Genomic DNA, 23,078 nt, shown 5'->3' on the forward strand with positions numbered 1-23,078 from the left:
AGAAGGACATAGGAAGGGTTTGGGGCCAGGCACAGTGGCTCATGCCTATAATTCCCACACTTTGGGAGGTCAAGTCAGGAGGATTGCTTGAGCTCAGGAGTTTAAGACCAGCCTGGGCAACATAGAGAGACCTCATCTTTACAAAAAATTTGTAAGATTAGCTGGGTATGATATTGTGCACCTGTGGTCCCAGCTACTTAGGAGGCTGAGGTGAGAAGATGGCCTGAACCAGGAGATAGAAGTTGCAGTAAGCTGTGAACACAGCACTGCACTCCAGCCTGGGAGACAGAGCAGGACCCCATCTCAAAAGAAAGAAAGAAAGAGAGAAAGAGAGAAAGAGAGAGAAAGAAAGAGAGAGAGAGAGAGAGAGAGAGAGAGAGAGGAGAGAGAGAGAGAGAGAGAAAGAGAAAGAAGGGAGGGAGGAAGGGAGGGAAAGAAGGAAGAAAAGGTTTTATGCATAAACACTGGCAAAATAACCTTTAATTTTATGTGCCACATATGTATAATAATGCCATATTCCTCATGGTTCATATACAAATATTTCATATACAAATATAAAAGACATCTCTGCCTGAAATGGAATGACAGTCAGAAGTGAGTATGCAAAGTATAATTCAGTAGAGGGTAGCTTAAACTTTGGGGAGAGATTTTTTTTTGTGATAAGAACATGTCACATGAGATCTACCCTCTTAAATATTTCAGTAAGGCCAGGTGCAGTGGCTTATGCCTATAATCCCAGCACTTTTGAGAGCCTGAGGTAGGCTAGATCACTTGAGCCTAGGAGTTTGAGACCAGCCTAGGCAACATGGCAAAACTCTGTTTCTATAAAAAATACAAAAATTAGCTGGGCATGGTGGCACATGCCTGTAGTCCTAGCTACTCAAAAGGCTGAGGCAGGAGGATCTTTGGGACCCAGGACGTCAAGGCTGCTGTGAGCTGTGATTGTGCCACTGAGAAACAGCCTGGAATAGAGCAAGACCCTACGTCAAAAAAAAAAAAAAAAAAAAATCTTAAAGTGCACAACACAGTATTGTTAAGTAAAGACATAGTGTTGCTCACAAGTTTCTAGAAGGTACTCATCTATTATAACTGAACCTTTATATGCATTGAACAGCAGCTCCCCATTTCTCCCTCTGCCATCCCAGCAACCACTCTCTCTGAGTGTGATTATTATAGATACCTCATATAAGTGGAATCACGCAATATTTGTCCTTTTGTGACTGACTTATTTCACTTAACATCACGCCCTCCAGGTTCATCTCATAGTGTCATATATGGCAGGATTTCCTTTATTAAGGCTGAATACATATTCTGTTGTACATATATACCATACTTTCTTAAAGGATATAAATGCATAGGAAAAACACAATTTTTAAAAGTCACCTCATACAGTTAACAATGTATTCTTGAAAGTCTCTCTGAGAGTAGATTTTAAGTGTTCTCACCACAAAAAATAAGTATTTGAGGTAATGCTTACATTAATCAGCTCAATTTAGCCATTTCACAATGTATTTGCATTTCAAAACATGTTGTAGACAGTAAATATAATTTTTGTCAATTAAAAATGAAAAAAATTTTTTAAGCCACCTCTTCTAAAATTTTTTTCTTTTCCTTTCTTGTTTTTTTTTGAGACAGTCTCACTCTGTCGCCGAGGCTAGAGTGCAGTGGTGTGATCTTGGCTCACTGCAACCTCTGCCTCCTGGGTTCAAGCAATTCTCCTGTCTCAGCCTCCCTAGTAGCTGGGATTACAGGTGCCTGCCACCACGCCCACACCATGTTTTTGTGTTTTTAGTAGAGATGGGGTTTTGCCGTGTTGGTCAGGCTGGTCTGAAACTCCTGACCTCAGGTGATCTGCCCACCTCGGCCTCCCAAAGTGCTGGGATTACAGGCGTGAACCACTGCACCTGGCCTGTAAAATTCTTAATACTTTGGTTTACATGTTCATACAATAGTCCAACCTTCAGGGGTTGGTTTCTCCCCCATTTCAGATATGTTGGTACTCTAAAGCCCCTTCTAATAGTCTCTTCTATCTTACATTCACTCACCCCTTCCAAATTTAACTGAGGATTGGGTCTTAATTCTCTTTTGCTTATTTTGTAAGTTAATAGGAGAAATACCATATGTAATATTTCATGTCTGTTTCAAGCCTTGTTTAACTGACAAATTGTGCTATCAGACTTCATCTTTTTTGTGACCCACTGTGTCAACATTCCCTAGAGGACAAAGTCTTATTAAGAGTGAGGTTTGGCTGGGCACAGTGGATCACCTGAGGTTGGGTGTTCAAGACCAGCCTGACCAACATAGAGAAACCTTGTCTCTACTAAAAATACAAAATTAGCCAAGTATGGTGGCGCTTGCCTGTAATCCCAGCTACTTGGGAGGCTGAGGCAGGAGAATTGTTTAAACCTGGGAGGCAGAGGTTGCTGTGAGCCGAGATCACGCCATTGCACTCCAGCCTGGGCAACAAGGGCAAAACTCCATCTCAAAAAAGAAAAAAAAAAGAGTAAGATTTACCGTGACTGTTAGTAGGATAGTTAAAGCATGTGCCTGAAGAATACGTACATGTCTTATCATCTTGCCTCAATTATTGTCTATGTTGTCAAGTACTCCATATCTCAGTAAACTTAGTATCATTAGTCAGTGTTCATCATTTGTTATGTAATAGTACATGACACAAAAATACCATTGCCTTCATCAAATATCCCAAAGGATAGAGAATAGAAAAAAAATAAGAGATAGAGAATAGGAAAAAAAAAATTCCACTTACTTTGGTGTACAAAGGAAGTGGAATATATAGGTTAAAAAATAAATGAAGAGAAAAGATTACAAGCAATGATTTTTCTTTGTAAATATTTTTGCTACACAAGAACTTCTGGTAGCTGAAAACCACTGTAAATTATTTTTTTGACAAGCAACATATTAATAGATTTTTTTTTTTCAGTTTTCTAATCCCTCTTCTTAAATTATCTTGAGATTCTTCTGGTTACAAAATAGGAAAACTATAAAGTTAAAGGCCAGTAGCCCAGCAGTTGAAGAACCACTATATCATCAGCTGCTTATTTTCTATATTTTTATGTTCTTTGGGGAGCAAAAATAGAACTGCCGTGTTTTGTAAGATATTATCCAGACTTAAAAATTAAAAAGAACACATGTATTTTTAGGTCATGGTAGTCAGAGGTTTGTTGTCACTTTAGGTGATATCCTCCTGTCTTTTGTATTAGAGGTGACGTTTTGGCTATCCATGTGAATGGATTTGCCCAAATCAGTCCTAAAATATCATATTCCCTGTTTCTCTTTTTAGAACTACCTTTGTTTGGAGCTTCACCTCTTGCATGTGACACAACACTGATCTCTGCTTGTGCTCTGCCTGGTACACATGCCCTTGTTCTTAAAGAGAAGTCCATCTCTAGGGGGCGTGCTAATTTGCTTTGATGGTTGCTGTTACAGCTCATTACTCCACAACTGTATTACTTCAGTGTGTTTTTCTTGATCTGTTACCATGAATACATTTACTATTTGATGGAACAGTTGAGAGACTTTTATTGCAAGTGTCAGAAAACCCAGCCCACACTGGACTAAGAAAAAAGGAAATTTGTTATGTCACATAGTAGGAAAAGTCTAGCATTAATTGAAGATATCCTTTGACTTAGGGGCTTAAAATGCCACCAGAACCCCGTCTCCCAACTCTTTCTTCATTTTTAGGCTCCCTCTGGTAAGAAGATGACTGTCAAAGTCTTCAGCTCTGTATCCTCCCAGATTCTAGTCAGCTTCAAAGACAGACTGTTTGAACAAAGGTTCTGGGTCTGGCAGTCATTGACCAATTATATCATATACCCATCTCTGCACCAGTAGCTCCAGTCAGGAGAAGGGAATGTACTGGCTTAGATCCAGGTCTTCCCCTGCAGCTGGGGAAGAGGTCAGCTCTATATAATTCACATGGATTGGGAGCTTTTATGCAAAAATAAGAAACTTGTTCTGTGTACTGAAAAATAAGCAGTGCCCTCTACAAGATTAAATGTCAAATGAAATCACCCATTGCAACATCTTAGTGAACAGCCTACTGAATATGACAGTGTTAATGTAACACTTTGCTGGGTGAGATGTGCTCATGGAACATGGATTACAGAAGAATCCTGAAGCAGTTCAGTCTGTATAAAGGGTGTTGAAAATTACTGATTAAGTTAATCTTATTTTACATGTGTAGAAACTGAAGCCTAGTGAAGTCACTGGTTGGCGCTCACATGAACGAATCAATAAAACCAAGAATATAAACAAAATTTCTACTTCCAGTCATGATGGAAGAACTATATTTACCTTCCCATCTTAAACAACTAGCAAACCAGAAAAAGTATATAAAAACCACAGCCGGACATTAATCAATAGGTAGTATAAAACTGTGATAACTGAAAGAAGGAATACAAAAAAAATGATTCTTAAGATCACTCTTACTGCTTGGAGGCAGTTCCCAGGCCACAACACATAGAGGGGGAGTTGAAGCAGAGTCTTGTGGTCTACCCCAGTTAAGGACAAAGAGATCAGGGTGGGGTTGTGGGGGAGGCGCAAAGCAGGTCATATATATGGGGCAGAGGCTGCCTGAGGAGACAGCTGCACACAAAAAGCATTCTGGAGATCTGCAGAGGAGCCTTCTTGAGTCTTTTGCTGATAACTTAATCTGTATATACGTGGGAAGAAACTATTGGGAAACCACCAGAAAGCAATAGGCTAAACAATGGCTGAAACTCACTGAAGACTGAGACTCATTCTGCCCACTAGTAGAAACAGAAAGAAGTCACAACACATGGAGTATTGGTTAAGACTCTTCAAGAGGGTATTATCTTAGTAGTGTGACCAAAATTAACAGTAGACTAAAGGTTGTAGTGAGGAAAGAAATGGAAGCTGTTTTTAAAAATCCAAGTTGAATCTCTAGAGGTGAAAAGTGTATCTGAAATGAAAAATACACTGGATTATATTAACAGCATATTAGACACCACAGAAGAAAAGATTAGTAAACCAGAAAATACAATAATAGAAGTATCCAAGATGAAGAACAGAGAATTTAAAAAAAAAAAATGAATACAACATCACTGACCAGTGGGACAATAGCAAGCAGTCTTAACATAAGTGTAATTTGGGTCACAGAAGGAACAGTGATGGGAAACCAGGAGACAGAGCAATTATTTAAAGCTATAGTGACCAAAAATTGTATAAATTTGATGAAAAGTCACAGATCCAAAAGTGCGGTGAACACTAAACAGAAAAAAAATACGGTGAAAGCAACATCAAAGCACATGATAAATTGCTGAAAACTAGTGTTAAGGAGAAAATTGTAAAAGCAGCCAGAGAGTGAGAAAATTTGGGGAAAGAACAGTTTTCACTGTAAAGTGATACCAATGGCCCCTGGCTTACAATGGCTCAGCTTATGATTTTGACCTTATGATGGTCTGAAAGCAGTATTCATTCAGTACAGTCCTGAATTTAGGATTGGGTTACATCTGGATAAATTCATCATAAGTTGAAAATATCACAAGTAGACACCCCACTCTCAACTTATGATGTTTTCAACTTATGGTGGGTTTATTGACATGTAACCCCATCATAAGTCAAGGAGAATCCATACTTTGCCTCAGCCTAAGAGTCAAGATTGTTCATCCCACACATAATGTATAGAGGATGTCTCTCGGATCTAGAAATTATACATACGTTTGGTTTCTCTTAAGTTTTATTTTCACATTTCAGTTTCATAATGTGTTTATAGTTTTATGGTTTTATAGAATCTTAAATGTGCACACTTACACTCAAGAATATAAATGCACATTTGTTTAAAAGAACAGAAATTATTTTTATACTCTCTGTTAATATCTTTAAGGATTACTTTAGTGTAGGACAAATATGTCAACTTTGAGGAAACAAATTCTTTTCCTTTTTCACTGGTACTCACACATCTTACAAAGTTTTTTTTAAAAGCAGTTGGGGGGATGCACATTACATAAAAATAAATAAAGAATGGCAGCAAAATTCTCATCAAAAACTATGCAAGACAATGGAGCTTCATCTTCAAAGAACTGAAGGAAAAGAAACCTCTTAACCTTGAATTCTATATCTAGCAAATATATCTTTCAGAGATGAAGATAAAATAAATTTTTATTTTTTAAACAAACAAAAGCTGAGTGAATTCATCACCAGGAGACTGGTACTACAAGAATATTACAGTACGTTTTTCAGTCAGAAGGAAAATGATATCAGGTGGAAATTTAGAACTATACAAAGGAATAAAGAACACTAGAAATAATAGTAAGCATGGGTAACTTTAAAAGATATTTTTCCTGACTTAGTATCTTTAAAAGATAGTTGACTCTTTAAGGCAAAAATGGTCATGTATTATGTAGTTTATACAAGCAAAATGCATGACAACAATAATGTAGAGTAGAGGATGGGGGAAGTGGAAGTATACTTCATGTATAGGATTCTTGTGCATTACATGAAGTGACATGATATTATTTGGAAGTAGACTGTAAGTTAAAAATGTATATTGTAGACTGGGCATGGTGGCCAATGCCTGTAATTCCAGCACTCTGGAAGGCTGAGGCAGGAGGACTGTTTGAGCCGTGGAGTTTGAGACTAGCCTGAGCAACATGGCAAGACTCCATCTCTATCTAGAAAAGAGAGAGACAAAATTAGCTGGGTGTGGTGGCACATGCCTGTGATTCCTGCTGCATAAGAGGCTGAGGTGGGAGGATCACTTGAGCCCAGGAGTGTGAGGCTGCAGTGAGCTATGATTGTACCACTGCACTTCAACCTGGGTGACAGAGGGAGACCCTGTCAAAAAAAAAAAAAGATGTGTATGTTCTAGACCTTAGAACAAAACTAAAATTGATATAGTTAAACTAACAGTGGAGACAAATGGAATCATAAGAAATATGCAGTTCATTCAGAGTATGTAACAGAAAAAAAGGAATAAAGGACAAATGGAATGCATAGAAAACATGTTGATAGTTACATTAAATGAAAATGACTCAAACACACCATTAAAAGGCAGAGATTGTCAGGTTGGATAAAAAAGCAAGATCCAATGATATGTACAGGAAACCCACATTAAATATAAAGGACACAGAGAAGTGAAAGAAAAAGCAAAATTCTCATCAAAAACTATGCAAGACAATGGTGCAACATCTTCAAAGAACTGAGGGAAAAGAAACCTATTAACCTGGAATTCTATATCTAGCAAATAACATGTATATGTAGACAATAATTCAAAGAAAATTGGAGTGTCTGTATTTTTTTAAACATAGTTTTTAGAACAAGGAATATTGTTGGGAATGAAGAAGGTAAAATTCATCAAGAAGATATAACAGTTTAAAATTTATATGTACCTAATAAAAGGTGCAAAATACATAAAGCAGCAACTGAGCTGAGGGTGAAATAGACAAATTCACGGTTATAGTTGGAAGTTTCAACCCTTCTCTCTCAGTGATAGACTATTCAGAAAATTAGAATATAGAAGACTTGAACAACAGTATCAACCAATTTGACCTAATTGATATTTATAGAGTACTCCACTCAACAACAGCAGGATACACAAACTTTTCAGGTGAACTGGAAGATTCACCAAGGTACACAATATTCTGGACCATAAGACAAATACAGCCATGTGTCATATAACTGTTTCAGTCAACAACTGACCACAGTTATGACAGTGGTCCCATAAGATTATAATACCATATTTTTACCCTGTCTTTTCTATGTACATTTAGATACACAAATACCATTGTGTTACTGTTGCATATTCAGTACAGTAACATGCTGTACAGGTTTGTAGCCTAGGAGCAATGGGCGAGACCATTGAGCCTAATACATCATAGGTTTTACCATGTAGATTTTGTGTAAGTACACTCTATAGTGTTCACCTAATGAAGCATTTCTCAGAGAGTGTCCCTATCATTAAGTGACACATGACTGTATCAATAAAGGTAGAAGGGTTAAAATCATACAAAGCATATCCTCCAACCACAACAGAATTAAATTTGAAATCAGTAACAGATATCTGAAAATTTTCCCACATACTTATAAATTAAATAACATACTGCTAATTACATGGGTTGAAGAAGAAATCACAAGATACATTAGAAAATATTTTGAACTGATTGAAAAGAAAAATACAGGCTGGGCGCGGTGGCACAAGCCTGTAATCCCAGCACTTTGGGAGGCCGAGACGGGTGGATCACGAGGTCAGGAGATCGAGACCATCCTGGCTAACACGGTAAAACCCCGTCTCTACTAAAAAATACAAAAAACTAGCCGGGCGAGGTGGCGGGCGCCTGTACTCCCAGCTACTCAGGAGGCTGAGGCAGGAGAATGGTGTGAACCCGGGAGGCGGAGCTTGCAGTGAGCTGAGATCCGGCCACCGCACTCCAGCCCAGGCAAGAGAGTGAGACTCCGTCTCGAAAAAAATAAAAAAGAAAAAAAGAAAAAGAAAAGAAAAATACAACATATCAAAATTCATAGAATGTGACTAAAGTAGTACTTATCAGGAAATTTATATCATTAAATGCTTATATTTAGAAAGGGGGGAAAAGGTCTTAAGTCAAAGAGCTAAGCTTCCACCTTAAGAAACTAGAAAAAGAAGAACCAATTAGACCAAGTACTTGAGGAAAGGCAGTATTAAAGCTAAGAGCAGCAATCAGTGAAATAGAAGAAAAACAATTTTTAAAATCCAAGAATGTACTGGGATTTTAAAAAAGGTTTTAACTACATACTTTAATAACTTCCTGTGCATTTTAGTCAGATCTTTTTCTTAGTGTATTATAGGAATACTTGCATTCATACTGTAATATATGTTAACAGTACTTCTTTAGATGATTACTTTTATAACCAATTCAAAAAGAAATTGAAACCTGGTTGTATGGAAATAATCTATTAATGCAGACTTCAAAGAATTGTGGATCACATTTTATAGACTGGTCTGAGGGTTTTGTGTATGTCAGTGTTCAGTTACCTATCTATAATGTGGGTATAGAGATTTTCTGTCACTCAGCTGTGGAATGTAAGTGGTTTTTACTGCACAACCATTTACTTATTTTCCTATTGTACCTACACAGTATAACCTTAGGGGACTGGTATTTCAAAGAGTGGATTTTTACTACTGATATTTGAATACAAATTCATTCATCTAAGTAATGAAGCTAACTTTCTAAGTAGAAGTGTTTTAGGTTATGGCATTTAACATTTTTGAACCTTTAGTGTGATTCACTTTGGAAAGCTATCAGGGGAAAAGAAATTAAAAAGGAAGTTGCTTCTGAAACTTAAAAGAAGCCTAAACATTAAAATTGTATATTTTATAATACTCTACTCATATTTTGAAATGGAAAGTGTCTTTGAATTAATGGTTATATTTTTTATTATTATACAATCTGTACCTTGTAGCATATAATAATCAAAGGATTGCTTTGAGAACTTTGATATTTTCCTGGGTTTCAGATTGATGGTTCTGTGTAAGGGGCCACTATTTCAGCTCAGCACAGAACATTGACACCAGAAGTTGTGTTTGTGTTCTAGCATTAATGTGGTTGTTTATGATTCTAAGCAAGTTCTGTGCAAGCTTTGCATTCATTCTGTAATTTTAGATATATTTCTTACTCAAAAACAGTGGTGATTGGGAATGTATAGATCATAAAGGAAACTTTAAAAAAATTTAAGCTCTGTTAATAAGGCCTATATTGAATTGTGGTGAATGTATTTTTATGAGAATTGATAATTATTTTTTCTGCACATATTTAAAATATTGTTTTGTATACCAATTAACATTAACCATTTTTATAACATTCGTGTGAGAGCAGAACTAAATTACTATATTGCCGTGGTGACTGTCCTACTAATGGTCAGTACTGTTGTAGTATGACCATATTTTACCAGCTTTTTCCTGTAGTTACTGCTCACAGTTACAGGGACATCATTTATTTGTGGTAGGTCAATGTATGTCTAGTAGGATTTTATGGTATTTCTCTCTATTTGAACAATTTTCTTACTCTTAAAATTAGGTCACCAATTTTCTGTCATTTGTCATTCTCTTTGAAACGATGCTTCTGTGTTGACTACTTGTGTGGTTAAGTATGTGGCTCAGAAAGACCCTGCAAATTCTCCCCCGTGTGACCACCTCTGTAGCAGCTGGTTGTACAGGCCATTAGCACCTGGGCCCCTTCCCCAGCTACCTAGTGCCTCTGACTCCTGCCTGCTGCTGTCCAGTGGGCATGCCCCTCTATTCCAGGCACTTAGCCTTGGCCAGTGCTTAAAACTATGTTTCAGCAAGTGCCTGATGAATTTCTCCTGCCTTTCCTGCCATGGTCATCAACTACACATCCGTTCGATCAGGACAAGAAGACTAGGAATGGCCAGCATAATGTCAGTGCTTAACTGACATTATCATGGTGATTAACTGAACCAAAACCTTGCTCTTTGTTATAAATTATTACTCCAGAGTTATAGGGTGGTTAGTAGTTTTGACTAGATATAACTAAACAACAAGGCAAGAAGGTATTACCTTGATACTAAAGATACTCCTATAGTAAGTATTCTTCCCAATTTAAGTACTCTTGTATGTATTTCTTGGTAATGATCGTAGCCAGTATTATGTATTCTCTTTTCATGGCATAATAGTATAAATCAAAGTACTTTAAACTGAAGTGGTAAAATTAGGGTTTGATTTCTAAATTCCATATCATATGGACCAAAAAGTTTAAGACCATCTTGGTGAGACAAACATTGGTCACTTAAAAGAGTGCATTCTAGTTACCCTAAACATAAAAATGAGGGAAGAAAAAACTTTGCTGCCCAGCTGCCTGCCTACCTACATTCCTTTTGTTTTGATCTTGTTCATCTGTTCTCTCCCCTCATTGCCCAATAGTGTGCTGGAGAACTGACTCATCACAGTCCCAAATGAGAAGCTGCAGCTGAAATGTCATTGCCACCTTCCCAAGCAAAATTTTATTTCCCATAATGATCATATCACCTCCAACGTGGCTTACATTTGCAGCAAGCTTTTCCTGGCATGCTTCTTGGCTATTTGCATCCATGCTTATTTCTGAAGAGACTTGTTTTGACTTGAAAGGAATAAGGAAGATTAATGGTGAATTCTTCTTTATCTTCCTGTATCATGGATTTCTTTTTCAGTTTCTGTTACTGGCATTCAAACTGGAGATATGAATGCTATAAACATGATGAGAAGCAGGGTGTTTGTTCCCTTGTGTAAGCCAGGATTTTAGTCTGAATAATGGCAGGCCCAACTGAGAATGACTTCAGTTTTTACCTGAGTCATTGCCCAAGAGACACATGACACTTGGCCTGTGCCATATGGGCCCCTCAATAGCCCACCCTCTCCCACCCCGTCCTTTGCAGCCTGCTTCTGACCAATGCCTTCACTGATAAGACTGTACTGGGGATCAACTAATCCAGTCTTTCATCTCTGTTTTCACAGAGAGGTTAATGTGAAAGGAGTTGTTCGCAGGTTAAAAGCAACCTCAAATGTCATGGTAATAAAATGATCTTCTTTCCAGTTGCATAAGAGGGCCTTAAAACTAGTTCATTTTGCCCTTTATTCATTAAAGTGTAATTCATGCCTTATACTCTGTTACTTTCATTTGTCAAGATGGACCAAAAGCTTTGGAGGTGGCCTAGAAAAAAATATCTGTGGCCCACTTATAAGGTTGCTTTTCTTGGGACCATTTTTGACTTCACTAATAATGTAATATGCTGAAGCTGATTGTTCTTTTGAATTATGTCTTATCAGGCACCATACCCAAAGGAATGGATTGCAGATTTCTAGGGAATGTGGCAATTCTAGGCAAAAGTCGCTCTCTGTTGTGATCTAGAGCTTCAGGCCCAAGCCCCTGCACCCCTTGTGGGCCGCCTAGGCCTTCTTTCCCACATATCCCACCTAGTTCTTCCTTAGCATCCTGCGACACACAAATAGTCTTCAAGATGCAACTTATGGCCTTTTAATTATATTTTGAATGTTCATTACATTTGGATTTCATCATTTTTAAAAGAGGTAATTAAAATACAACAATGTCTAGTAAACAAAATTGTCTGCAGATGTCAGTGCCTGTAGAATTATCTATAGGAAACAGCACCTATTACCATCATGCTAGATGGTATGGTACAACTGAAAAGCTATTCTAAGTTGTATAATTTGTGCAATTGATTTTTTAAAGATATCTTTTTCTGAGTTGGCAAAGTATGTGATGTAAACATCACCGATCATGTAAAACTGCATATAAAGTGAAACATTTAGATAAAGCATAACCACCCACTTAAAAAGAAAATATTCATCACTTTTTCTTTAATGTGTTTGACACTGGCTGGTATAGTATGATTTTATAATGTATCACCCAAAAAGGAAACTTGCTTTCATGTCCAGCAACCCTTCTCTGAATTCCTGGCCAGTTTTAGCTCCAGTTCCTATTCCCCACTTTGCCAAAACTCCTCATTTGCTTCACAACTGAACTTACTTCCTGATTCTCAGAGACTGTAGACTGCCAGGCATGAATTCCTGTAGCTTTCTGACCACAGGCCCCACCACCAGTCCTGCACAGCCAGCCTCTCTCCTCTTACCCTCTTCCCTTCCAACTCAGGGAGGGGGAAAGTGATTTTCCTTGTATTCAAACCTAATTGCTCTGCCCTGGATTCTATCTCCAACATTTGACTTCTCCAGAGCCTTGCTCCATCAGTGACCCTCTCTTTCTTATGAGTCAGACTTCCCTTTCCCTTCCACAGTCCTCCCACCTCATTTCCAAACCAGTTTCTCTACTTTTGTACCTCTGTTAATGTCATTCTGCCCCAGTCACCAGACCTTAAACCCTAACAGACCAGTTTCTTTCCCTCTCTGTTGCCTCTGATTCAATTGGTTACCAAGCCCTATTGATTCTGCCTCCTAAATAACTCCAGTTTGTCCCTTGTTCTCAGTCAGCAGTGCTCGAATTCAGATCCATATCGTCTGTTGTCTGGTGACTGCCATAGCACCACCCTACCTAGTCTGTCTTCCCTCAGCCTTGTCCACTTCACCGTGTCACTCTCCTTAACAATCCTCAGTGGCTCTGTATTGTTCACTGGACAGAATACAAATCTGTAGGCGTTGAAAAGGCCCTGTGTGCCTCTCCTGTCTCCTGCCAGGACAGTCGTTTCCACTCCACCCAGACTGAACTTCCTTGCAGTTCTCAAAACACCACATTGTTTCTCTTATGCCTTGTGTCTTTGATTTTCAACTCAGGACTTAGCTCACAGGGTGCATCTCTTCCCAGCTTCTCTCACACTTTGCAAATATTTTGATTTAGAGTATTTTCACACCGTGTTTAGTAGGAGAAACCCCTTTTTATTTTTGTATAGGTCATCATTTAATAAATGTTTATGAATGAATAAAAATGGCTAATTAATGAATAAAATCAGTATTTGTTTTGATGACCTTTAGGGGAATAAAAAAAGACTCAAAGGCTACAGTAATCAACTTTTTACAACTATAATCCAGTGTCATAGAGTCATAAAGGTTACAGAACAAAGGAAACTTGAGATATATGGATTTTAGATATAAAAATTCTAGTGAGTTTTAGATATAAAAATTCAAAAGGGAATCCAGTTAAACCCTGTTATACAAATACAGTTTTGTAAGCTGCTGGTTCTGCAAGGCCTATTTCTAGAACATTTTCATGGAGAGCTACATAAGCTACCTTCTAAACGATTTAAAAAACAAAAAAAACCCAGCCTCAAATGACTCAGGATGCCTTCATTAAAAAGCTGCCCAAGAATGAACTGTAAATAAGTAACAATCTCCTAAAGTTTGCTTTCTGAGATACATGTGTAACCCTTTAATTGGAGAACATGGGGTCTGCTGGGACAGTTAAAACAGTTAAAATCCTCTCTTCAGCATATCTAATATAAAGAAATATCCCAGGCTTTTTGAAATGCCACATTCACTGCTACTTTCAGGAAGGTGAGGAAAGTACTGGTTCTGTTACAACAGCTCAGTAGCCAATGCTGTTTCCCAAATGCCTGTTTGTTTAATAACAAACAAAACACCATCTACTCTTTTTGCTCTCCCTGTGTAACTTTCAGACACTTTCTCATAAGATTACTGATAGACACAAAATAATTCCTGGGACTTCCTTCATACTTTCATTGCATCTTTAGTCACCTTACCAAGTAAATGATACTGATTATCCTGAGGTTTGGCAACCTATAAGTGAGTTTGCATCCCCAAGACTTTCTCTAAAAGTAGCTTCACAATTATGTTGCTGTTTCATGATTATATAACTCTCTTTCTGAATCAGCACTGTCTACTTCACTCATTCCCATAAGAATAAAGCACGATTGCATGCTTTATCCAGTTTTATTCACTCTGAAGAACATAGGGACATTACAGAGTATCTGGATGTTGATCTTGGGCTCTACTTCAGCAACTCCAGGAAATACTTTGAGTTTACAGGCTCTGAACATCGTGAACAATCCAGAGGCAACTCTGCCCGCATTCCTGACCCTCCTCCATAAAACACATAGAAGGGATCATGACCTTCTTTTCAAAATCAACATAAAATTTTGTACTCAGATTCAGTTGGCAACAACAAAGAGTCACAAGCACATACCTGCTTTGAGTGAACCCGTGGCTATCCGTTGCAGCTTTATATGGATATTTGGGCCAATGTAGTATTTTGAATTCTGATATACTATGTTTCATTGATTCTTATATGCACATTTTATTTTCCATTTTAATGTCTCTGAATTTGGGATTTATCTTACAACCAATGGCTTGTCATAATTTAATTGGTATGGTTTTTCTAAATGGAATACATAATGTTATGTCTTACATTTATGGTCATATCTTAAAAATCATTTACCTGGTTTCTAAGACTTAGTCAAATACATTAATACAGCAGTTGTAAAAATGACAATCTTAGCTGTGAATTTTATTATGTACAGTAGTGGTTTGGCAGATATTTATGTTGGAATCAAATTGTAATTTACTGATAATATTAAAAATTTTATTCATTTTTTAATGTTTAGAGTTTGGATTCATTGCTTCTGCAAAATATTCTACCAATATTTTTTCATTGGAGTTAACCTAGAATGCCTTCTCTTTCCTGTATTTAAAAGAGATAGTTATCTTAACATTTGAATCCTTTCTTCTTTGGGGATACCTTTCTTTTTCGAGGAAAAGAAATCAAATACAGTAGAAAGAACCTTTGTGAGCTAGAATGGTTAGCGAATAGTTACTCAAACAATGTTTCTGATAAACTGTAGCTCTGCAGTTTCTAAAATACATTTATTCTCTTTGCTAACATAATAAATATCAAAAGTTTTAAACAGAAATTGGGCCTTTATGATTCTGATGTGACCCATCAATAATTATCTCCTTTAATATCTGTGATCCTACTCATGGTCACAGAAGGTAAATTATCTGAAAAGTTCCTGACAGGACCCAAGACATACTCTATATGGCTGCTGATGCCTTTTCATGTCATAGAACTGTAGAAATAGCATAGTACATAGAAATGCCAGTGTTTGTGTAGATTGGGGTGCTTGCACTTGAGGGGACATTGGAAAACTCCACTATATAGTTTTCAAAAGTAAGTTACAGAATATTGGTCTGATTTATCATTCCTAAAACAAAGAAGAAATCAAGCTCTGAGAAAAATGTTAACTGCTTGTCAGTTTCACTCAACCAAGATTCTTATAAATGCAGCCATGTTGCCCCTTCATTACTAACTGTGGGCTGGGTGTGGTGACTCACACCTGTAATCCCAGCACTTTGGGAAGCCAAGGCAGGCAGATGCTTGAGCTCAGAAGTTCAAGACTAGCCTGGGCAACATGGTGAAACCCCGTCTTTACAAAAAATATCTGGGTGTGGTCTGCCTGTAGTCCCAGCTACTCGGGAGGCTGAGGTGGGAGGATCGCTTGAGGGAAGCCGCAGTGAGCTGATACACCACTGCAGCCCAGCCTGGGCAACGGTGAGACCCCATGTCTCTCTCTCTCTCTCTCTCTCTCTCTCATGTATATATAGAATATGTGGCTTGTGTATCAGTGCTTTGATATGAAACAGTCTTCCCATCCATGTGTTTCCCCTGTCCTGAATTTGCCCCTTTTTTTTCAGGTCCATACATTCAGAGGGCCACACTGGTGTGAATATTGTGCCAACTTTATGTGGGGTCTCATTGCTCAGGGAGTGAAATGTGCAGGTAAGAGCTCTTGTCTTGTCTCTGGATTGAGTCAGCTGTGAAGTTATAAGAGGTAAGGTAGAAGGAGACTTGTTGTTATACATATCCAGTAGGCTGGATCCTGGTTTGGTATTATGCACATGCAGTAGGCCAGATTTTCAGGCAGCCACTTTGGAAATTTGGTATTTTATCTGCTCTTAACCTTCTGGCTCTTGATGGACAGCACACTAGGGATCTGGCATTAGTCCACTGAAAAGAGAAAAGTCAGCTTGTTCAAAAAGTCTGATAAAAGGAGATAAAAGTAAAGCAGTTATATTTAATACTTGCCTTTGATGTTGCAGTAACTAAATTTATAAAAATGATTTTTTTTAAGCAATGTACAGGGACCTATGATTGTTGCCTTGGAAACTGAATTTTAAAGATAACTTGTTAAGCTGGATTGTCCTTACTAAATTTTTGTGAAATCAGATTGAAGCTTTAAAAATCTGTGAATTCATCTTCAAAGATGGTTACCAAATTCTGAAAAACCACTTAGTCACTAATATTTTCTGTGTGACATTTTGAAATCAAATACATCCAATACTTTTTGTAAAATATGACCATGAATATTTAGATATAAATTTAGAAACCGTGAGATTTACACATACAGAAATAACCAACACAAGGATGTATTGAGATACTTTGTGAAATAAAGTACTTGTTTATATACGTGAAATCCATTTGTATAGAACAACTATACTGAATACTGGTCATTTATCCAAACTACTCTAAATTCTGATATAGGCTTAAAAATAATCATGTAAATTTTAAATGTCTAGTATTTGGTCATAAAAGTTTCCTTCTGCTATTTAATTTGTAAAACTAAAAAATATCTTATGTGTCTTTTAGCATGAAACTTTACACTAAAAAATATACTAAGTAAAGTATTTCAAAATGGTAACTATAGTAACTATCAGATTTATCACTATAAACATCATTTCTTTTGTGGCATGATTTTTAAATGGAGTATTTTTGTTGTCCATTATGTGCAGAAATTTCTGGGGTCTGATTCTTATTTCTAAATTGCATTTCCGTTGAATAGCAAGGTGTATGTGTTGCATGGAAATGTTCCAAGTCACTCTTCTTTCAGTTATTATTCCCTTAGTATCACTAAAATGTTATAAGGTTCCAGGCATATATCACCATTCAAGGACCTTCCTGCCACAGGGAGTGGGATAAGAATCCTACATGTGTGGACTTGGAGCCGTGCAGAGGTGTTCGTCAGGGAGCGCCTCAGCTCAGAGTGAATGAGGAAAGCCTTGCTGTGGCTGGTGGTTATCCAGAGTTGGGATGAGGAACCATCAAGAAGAAGGCTATGGTTGTGCCTTTGCACTGGAGGGAAACAGTAGAATGGAAAGTGTTGGTAAAGTGGAGGTATTGAGGCAGTCTGCATTGCAGTTTCACAAAGGCAGATGGAATACTCTTTCCAAAGCACAAATTACCTACTGGAGAACAATGATCTTAATGAGCCTAGTTTGCCTTTATGAGACTGTCTTGACCAGCTGATACTCTGCAACAGTTTTTTAAATGTTTTATGGCTGTCACAAAAGCTTTTCGTTCATGAGTAAGGGTGTATATCATTTCCATTTTGAAAAAGTGAAGGCCATCTACATAAGAATTCTTAGCTATTAATAGAGAACAGGTACAGCACCTATGAATAATCTTTGGGAATATGCTACAACCCCAATCATGTTGGAAAAGAAATGTTTTGGAACATTTATCATGACAATAATATGGGGGAAAGGAGAAAGAATTCATCCCCATCTCCACAGCCACCCACATTAATAGCCTCTACCTCTTATTGTGAGTAAAGGTCAGGAATTGAAAGAAAAGCCTTGAGATTTTTCATTTTATGTTATATCTTGTCCTTAAAAGCATTATATTCAGTGTGATTTGAACCATATTAATGTGTAATACAAGCACGAATCAAATCATTTTGAAAACACGGAGGGCTGGGATTTGAATTTGTTCTGTTTTCTATGACAACTAATTATATTTGGATTGACAGTGGGATTCTTAGGTCTAAAGTGGCTTTGAGGCTCATCTGGCCTTTGACTATCTAAATCCAAATGCAAAGAATTGAGAATTTAAAGAGAGAGTGTACACTAGCCGTGATCAGCTGAAAAATAGGCCCCCAGAGATGTCCACTTCTTTTTTTTTTTTTTTTTTTGAGACAGAGTCTCGCTCTGTCGCCCAGGCTGGATTGCAATGGCCGAATCTCAGCTCACTGCAAGCTCCGCCCCCCGGGTTTACACCATTCTCCTGCCTCAGCCTCCCGGGTAGCTGGGACTACAGGCGCCCGCCACCACGCCCGGCTAGTTTTTTGTATTTTTTAGTAGAGACGGGGTTTCACCATATTAGCCAGGATGGTCTCGACCTCCTGACCTCGTGATCCGCCCGTCTTGGCCTCCCAAAGTGCTGGGATTACAGGCTTGAGCCACCGCGCCCGGCCGAGATGTCCACTTCTAATTCCCACAACAACATTCCTTGTTCCTTTCATGGCACGAAGAATGTTGCAGATGTCGTTTAAATTAAGGATATTGAGATGGGGAGTTTTGGGTTGCTATGACAAAATACCACAGACTGGGTAATTTATAAAAAATAGAAATTTATTTCTCATAGTTGTGGAGGCCAGGAAGTCCAAGATCAAGCTGCCAGCAGGTTCAGTGTCTGGTGAGGGTCCAAGCTCTGCTTCCAAGATGGTGCCTAGAAAACTGTGTCGTCCAGAGGGGAGGTGCCTAGAATGCAGTGTCCTCAGGAGGTGGCAAAAGAGTATAAAAGGGGTCAACTCCCTCTGTCAAGCCCCTTTATAAGAGCATGTAATGCCATTCACAGGGGAGGCGCCCTCATAACCTAATCATCTCTTAAAGGTCCCATCTCTTAGTACTGTCACATTGGCAACACCTGAATTTTTGAGGGGACACTCTCAAACCACAGCAGGGAGAGTACCCTGGATTGTCAAGGGAGGCCTAGTATAATCACAATCATAAAGATCCTTATAAAAGGGAGGTGAGAGGTTGATAAAGATGATATAAGGACAGAAGCAGAGGTCAAAGGGAAGAGAAGATGCTATGCTGCCGGCTTGGAAGACAGGAAGGAGTCACAAGCCAAGGAATGCAGGTGGTCTCTGGAAACTGGAAAAGGCAAGGAAAGAAATGGATTCTCCCCTAAGCCTCCAGAAGAAATGCAGACCTGCTAACACCTTGATTTTAGCCCAGTGAAAGTGATTTTGAACTTCTGACCTCCAGAATTGTAATATATGCTTGATGTTTCAAGCCAGGAGTTTGTGGTATTAATAATTTGTTACAGCAGCAATTGTAAACTAATGCACTAACCACTAAACACTATTCTTTCCAAAGAAAAATGGCGGGCTGTCAGAAAAGAAGTGTATATATCTGCCTTTGATTCCTGAGACAGCTTGGTTTGTTCTGCCTTCTTTTTTCAAAATCCACCAAGGCAAAAGAGAGCTTGTCAGGAATGTTTAAAGGAGGGTTTGCCAAAAGCAGCAATTTTGTAGCCCTCACCACAGCCCTTTTTTAAACATCATGTAAAGGTATTGGGTGATGTTTCAACCACCAGGCTGGCAAAGTTGCTGTAGGAGTCAGACTAAATCCAGCTAATACCAGGCAAGCTGTCCCTTCAGGACTCAAAACGCTGGCTTGCTGCTAAGCACACCACAGCGATGAGGACAACTGAGGGAGCAGCAGGGACAATCCTGAGAATGCTAATCATTACATTACATGGGCTATTCAAAACCACGCAGTACAAGGTGACATCGCAGGCATTACACAGTCTGACCCACCAAAGTCACCCTTCCTGTAGCCTCCTCTGAAGTGAAGAAAGTGATGTTGCAAGGGCATAGCTAACTGCGGATTGGAAATGGTGCTCCTCCGGCTAGAGTATTTATGACCCGAGTAGGTAGCCTTTAAAAATCAAGTTCAAAGGATGGTCATTGTTCATTTAGAATAGTTCCTTTGAATAGTTTTTTTTAATTTATGAAAGGGAAGCTCATAGGTTAATCTATTATGTAATCATTGAGACTGTCAAACATTCATCTTTAAAAAAAGATTATTCCAGCAGCATTCCTGAATTGTTTTCATCTTAGCCTTACCAGAATATTCTAAGAAATTAAGAAAGATAATTATTTCAAATCAGACATATCAGTTTAATGTGGGTTGTTTATGAAAGTGACTTCCTATTTTTAGTGTATCATTATCTTTGCTGCCTCCAAAGGGAAATGGCAGGGGTTTTCCTAATAGTAAAGTGTGAGTATTTATTACTTCAGGTACACAAGCCCTTTTAGGTTGAAGAAAGTAAGTGGAAGTAATGTTTTTTAACTACTGTTTTGATTGATTGTACCTAAAGAGTTATGTTTGTCCTTGTAAGCCAGTGAGAAATTGGTAAGACTTGCTTAAAAGTTTCATGGAGCCCCTTGTAATTGGAAACAATATTTTCATCAGTATTCCAAAGAACAAAGCATTCTTCTTAATTTTGCTTATGAAAATAATTCTGATGCATATTAAAATACAAGCTATGCCACTTTCCTGGGGGTGAAAAAAAGATATGTTTCAAAACAAATTTTTGCCATTATTTAAAATATGAACATTCAGAGAGAATGATAATTTCAAATCTTAACATAATTATATTATCCTTTAATCCTGTCAATAGAATGTAAATATCAGCTATTCCTTTCAAAAAATTGATTTCTGTGCTCTCTAGATATAAAACCTGTGTTTTAGCAAAATCAAGCCCCAGAAGATTTGAAAGTAACCTAAAGTTGGTAGTCTAAGTAATAGAAATATTTTTTAAGAAAGTATAGAATAAAATGTGACTTGAATTTTTTATTCCTCCTTTCATATGTTTATTCTATGCTTATTAACTTGAGAAATTGGAAGGGAGAAATGTGGTTTAATAGTAATATAAAAATAACCTACCAAACCAAGAGATTCAACAAATGAAATAATTTATGGACCTTTTATTACTATTATTATTTGTAGTATAGAGCTTCCCTGAGAGAAATGGAACTATATAAGAGTTATATGACTTTAATAAATAAGTATGAAAACCAAATAAAGCCTTAATGGCAAGCTGAAATCTTGATATACTGTTAGTCCCTGAAGCAGTAGTTTTCAGAGCAAGCTCAGGGCTAGTGAATTGCACTGTGAATGTAAGTGTATAAAAAGCAGATTTTAATGACTTTGCCATCTTTGGCAAAGACTTCATATCCAGTCCACCAAAAATTTAGCCTTTGAGATATATTGTTAAAATTGAGCATAACATATTAATATTTTCTCATAGTTTTATCTTATTTAAATAAAAGAACATCAGTTTAGAAAACATTTCCCTCCTCTTAAATACCTAAATCTGAGCTCACTCATCACTTTATCCAGTCTTCACTGAGTTACAAATAAACTTAAGAACCTGCTGATGTTTAAAATGGGAGATGAATGCTGGACGTGGTAACTCACGCCTATAATCCCAGAACTTTGGGAGGCCAAGGCGGGTAGACTATCTGAGGTCAGGAGTTCAATACCAGCCTGGCCGATATGGTGAAACCCTGTCTCTACTAAAAGTACAAAAAATTAGCTGGGCGTAGCGGCGCGTGCCTGTAGTCCCAGCTACTCGGGAGGCTGAGGCATGAGTATTACTTGAACCGGGAGGCAGAGGTTGCAGTGAGCCAAGATCGCGCCATTGACTCCAGCCTGGGTGACAGAGTGAGACCCTGTTTAAAAAAACAAAAAAAAAAATTGGGGGATGACTCCAAACATTCAAAGGAAAAAAGTCAATACCAAACCATTAGTGCCATTCAGATGTTTTATGTGTATGCATCACAATTTTACTTTTTTGCTTTCTACTGGATTTTTATACATAGGGAAAGAATATAACAAAACAAGTTTTATCACTGCATTTTAAAAACCCTACCAGATCAATTATATATATTGATATCTATAATGGGACTCATTTGGGTAAAATATAGCAGTGTTTTTTAAACTGAAGTCTATACAATGAATAATGAGTACAATATACATTTTTGAATAAGAGGTTGAAAATAGCAAATTCATCTTCAATAATGGAAAATATAACCATGAGTACATGATGTACTGTATGGTATACGTGGGGAAAAGTGGTGTGTATGACCCAGTGGGAAGAGGACAGGCTAGGAATCAGCAATCTAAGATTTCAAAGTCAGTTCCAGCACTTTCTGGCTGAGTAACCTGAACAAGTCATTTAGCCTCTCTCAACCTCATGGTCTTCAGCTTGAAATGAACATATTGGGATAGCTTTTTACCAAGAGCCCTTTCTGACTCAATCTGTGACCTGTGTGTATTACACTTAAAGTATGAGGTATATCAACACTATTATTAGATTTTGAAGCTTGTTGAATTTCATGCTTCTAAAACATTGTTATAAGAGTTCTTCCAGTTCTGGTCAAGGTGGATAAATATGCTTTTATTACTCCCAATAATTATAACAAAAGGCACTGGACAAAACATATACATCAACTATCGGAAGACTCTGAAAGTTGGAAGGCAGACTAAGCACCTCAGGATTCCACAACCTAGCAGTGAGTTCCCTGGTGGCTAATTTTGTCTGTTTTAACCTCCAGTGTATCCCAGCCTGGTCACCAGAGAAGCCCACAAACCATAAATGCCAACTGGCAGAGATTAAAAATAATCCCCAAAAAAGGCTGCTCTTTCTACCTAACGCAGTGGGAAAAGGGCAGCCCAGCAGCACAGAAACCTTTCAGCCATACCTTCCATTCTCTAGGTAAACAGAGACCCTTCTGCTACACCTTGTCAGTGGATGCTGCAGCAGCAGAGTCTGTAGGTACAACCTAGTTTTCCA

At 37.9% G+C, this 23,078-nt stretch overlaps 1 protein-coding gene and 1 long non-coding RNA gene across 5 annotated transcripts in view; one reads left to right on the forward strand and one right to left on the reverse strand.

Moving 5' to 3' along the window:
* The window catches only part of CHN1 (chimerin 1), a 222,758-nt gene that overhangs the window by 181,619 nt on the left and 18,061 nt on the right, over window positions 1-23,078 (forward strand). For all 4 annotated transcript variants that reach the window (XM_033231065.1, XM_033231067.1, XM_033231066.1 and 1 more), the window contains one exon: window positions 16,130-16,214. In XM_033231065.1, the coding sequence (XP_033086956.1) occupies window positions 16,130-16,214 (85 nt within the window). The remainder of the gene's footprint in view (window positions 1-16,129; window positions 16,215-23,078) is intronic.
* LOC117094835 overlaps window positions 1-23,078 on the reverse strand; it is a 65,273-nt gene that overhangs the window by 6,889 nt on the left and 35,306 nt on the right. The window lies entirely within an intron of this gene.

Source organism: Trachypithecus francoisi, unplaced genomic scaffold, assembly GCF_009764315.1.
Source record: "Trachypithecus francoisi isolate TF-2019V2 unplaced genomic scaffold, Tfra_2.0 Lachesis_group13, whole genome shotgun sequence".
Taxonomy (NCBI): domain Eukaryota; kingdom Metazoa; phylum Chordata; class Mammalia; order Primates; family Cercopithecidae; genus Trachypithecus; species Trachypithecus francoisi.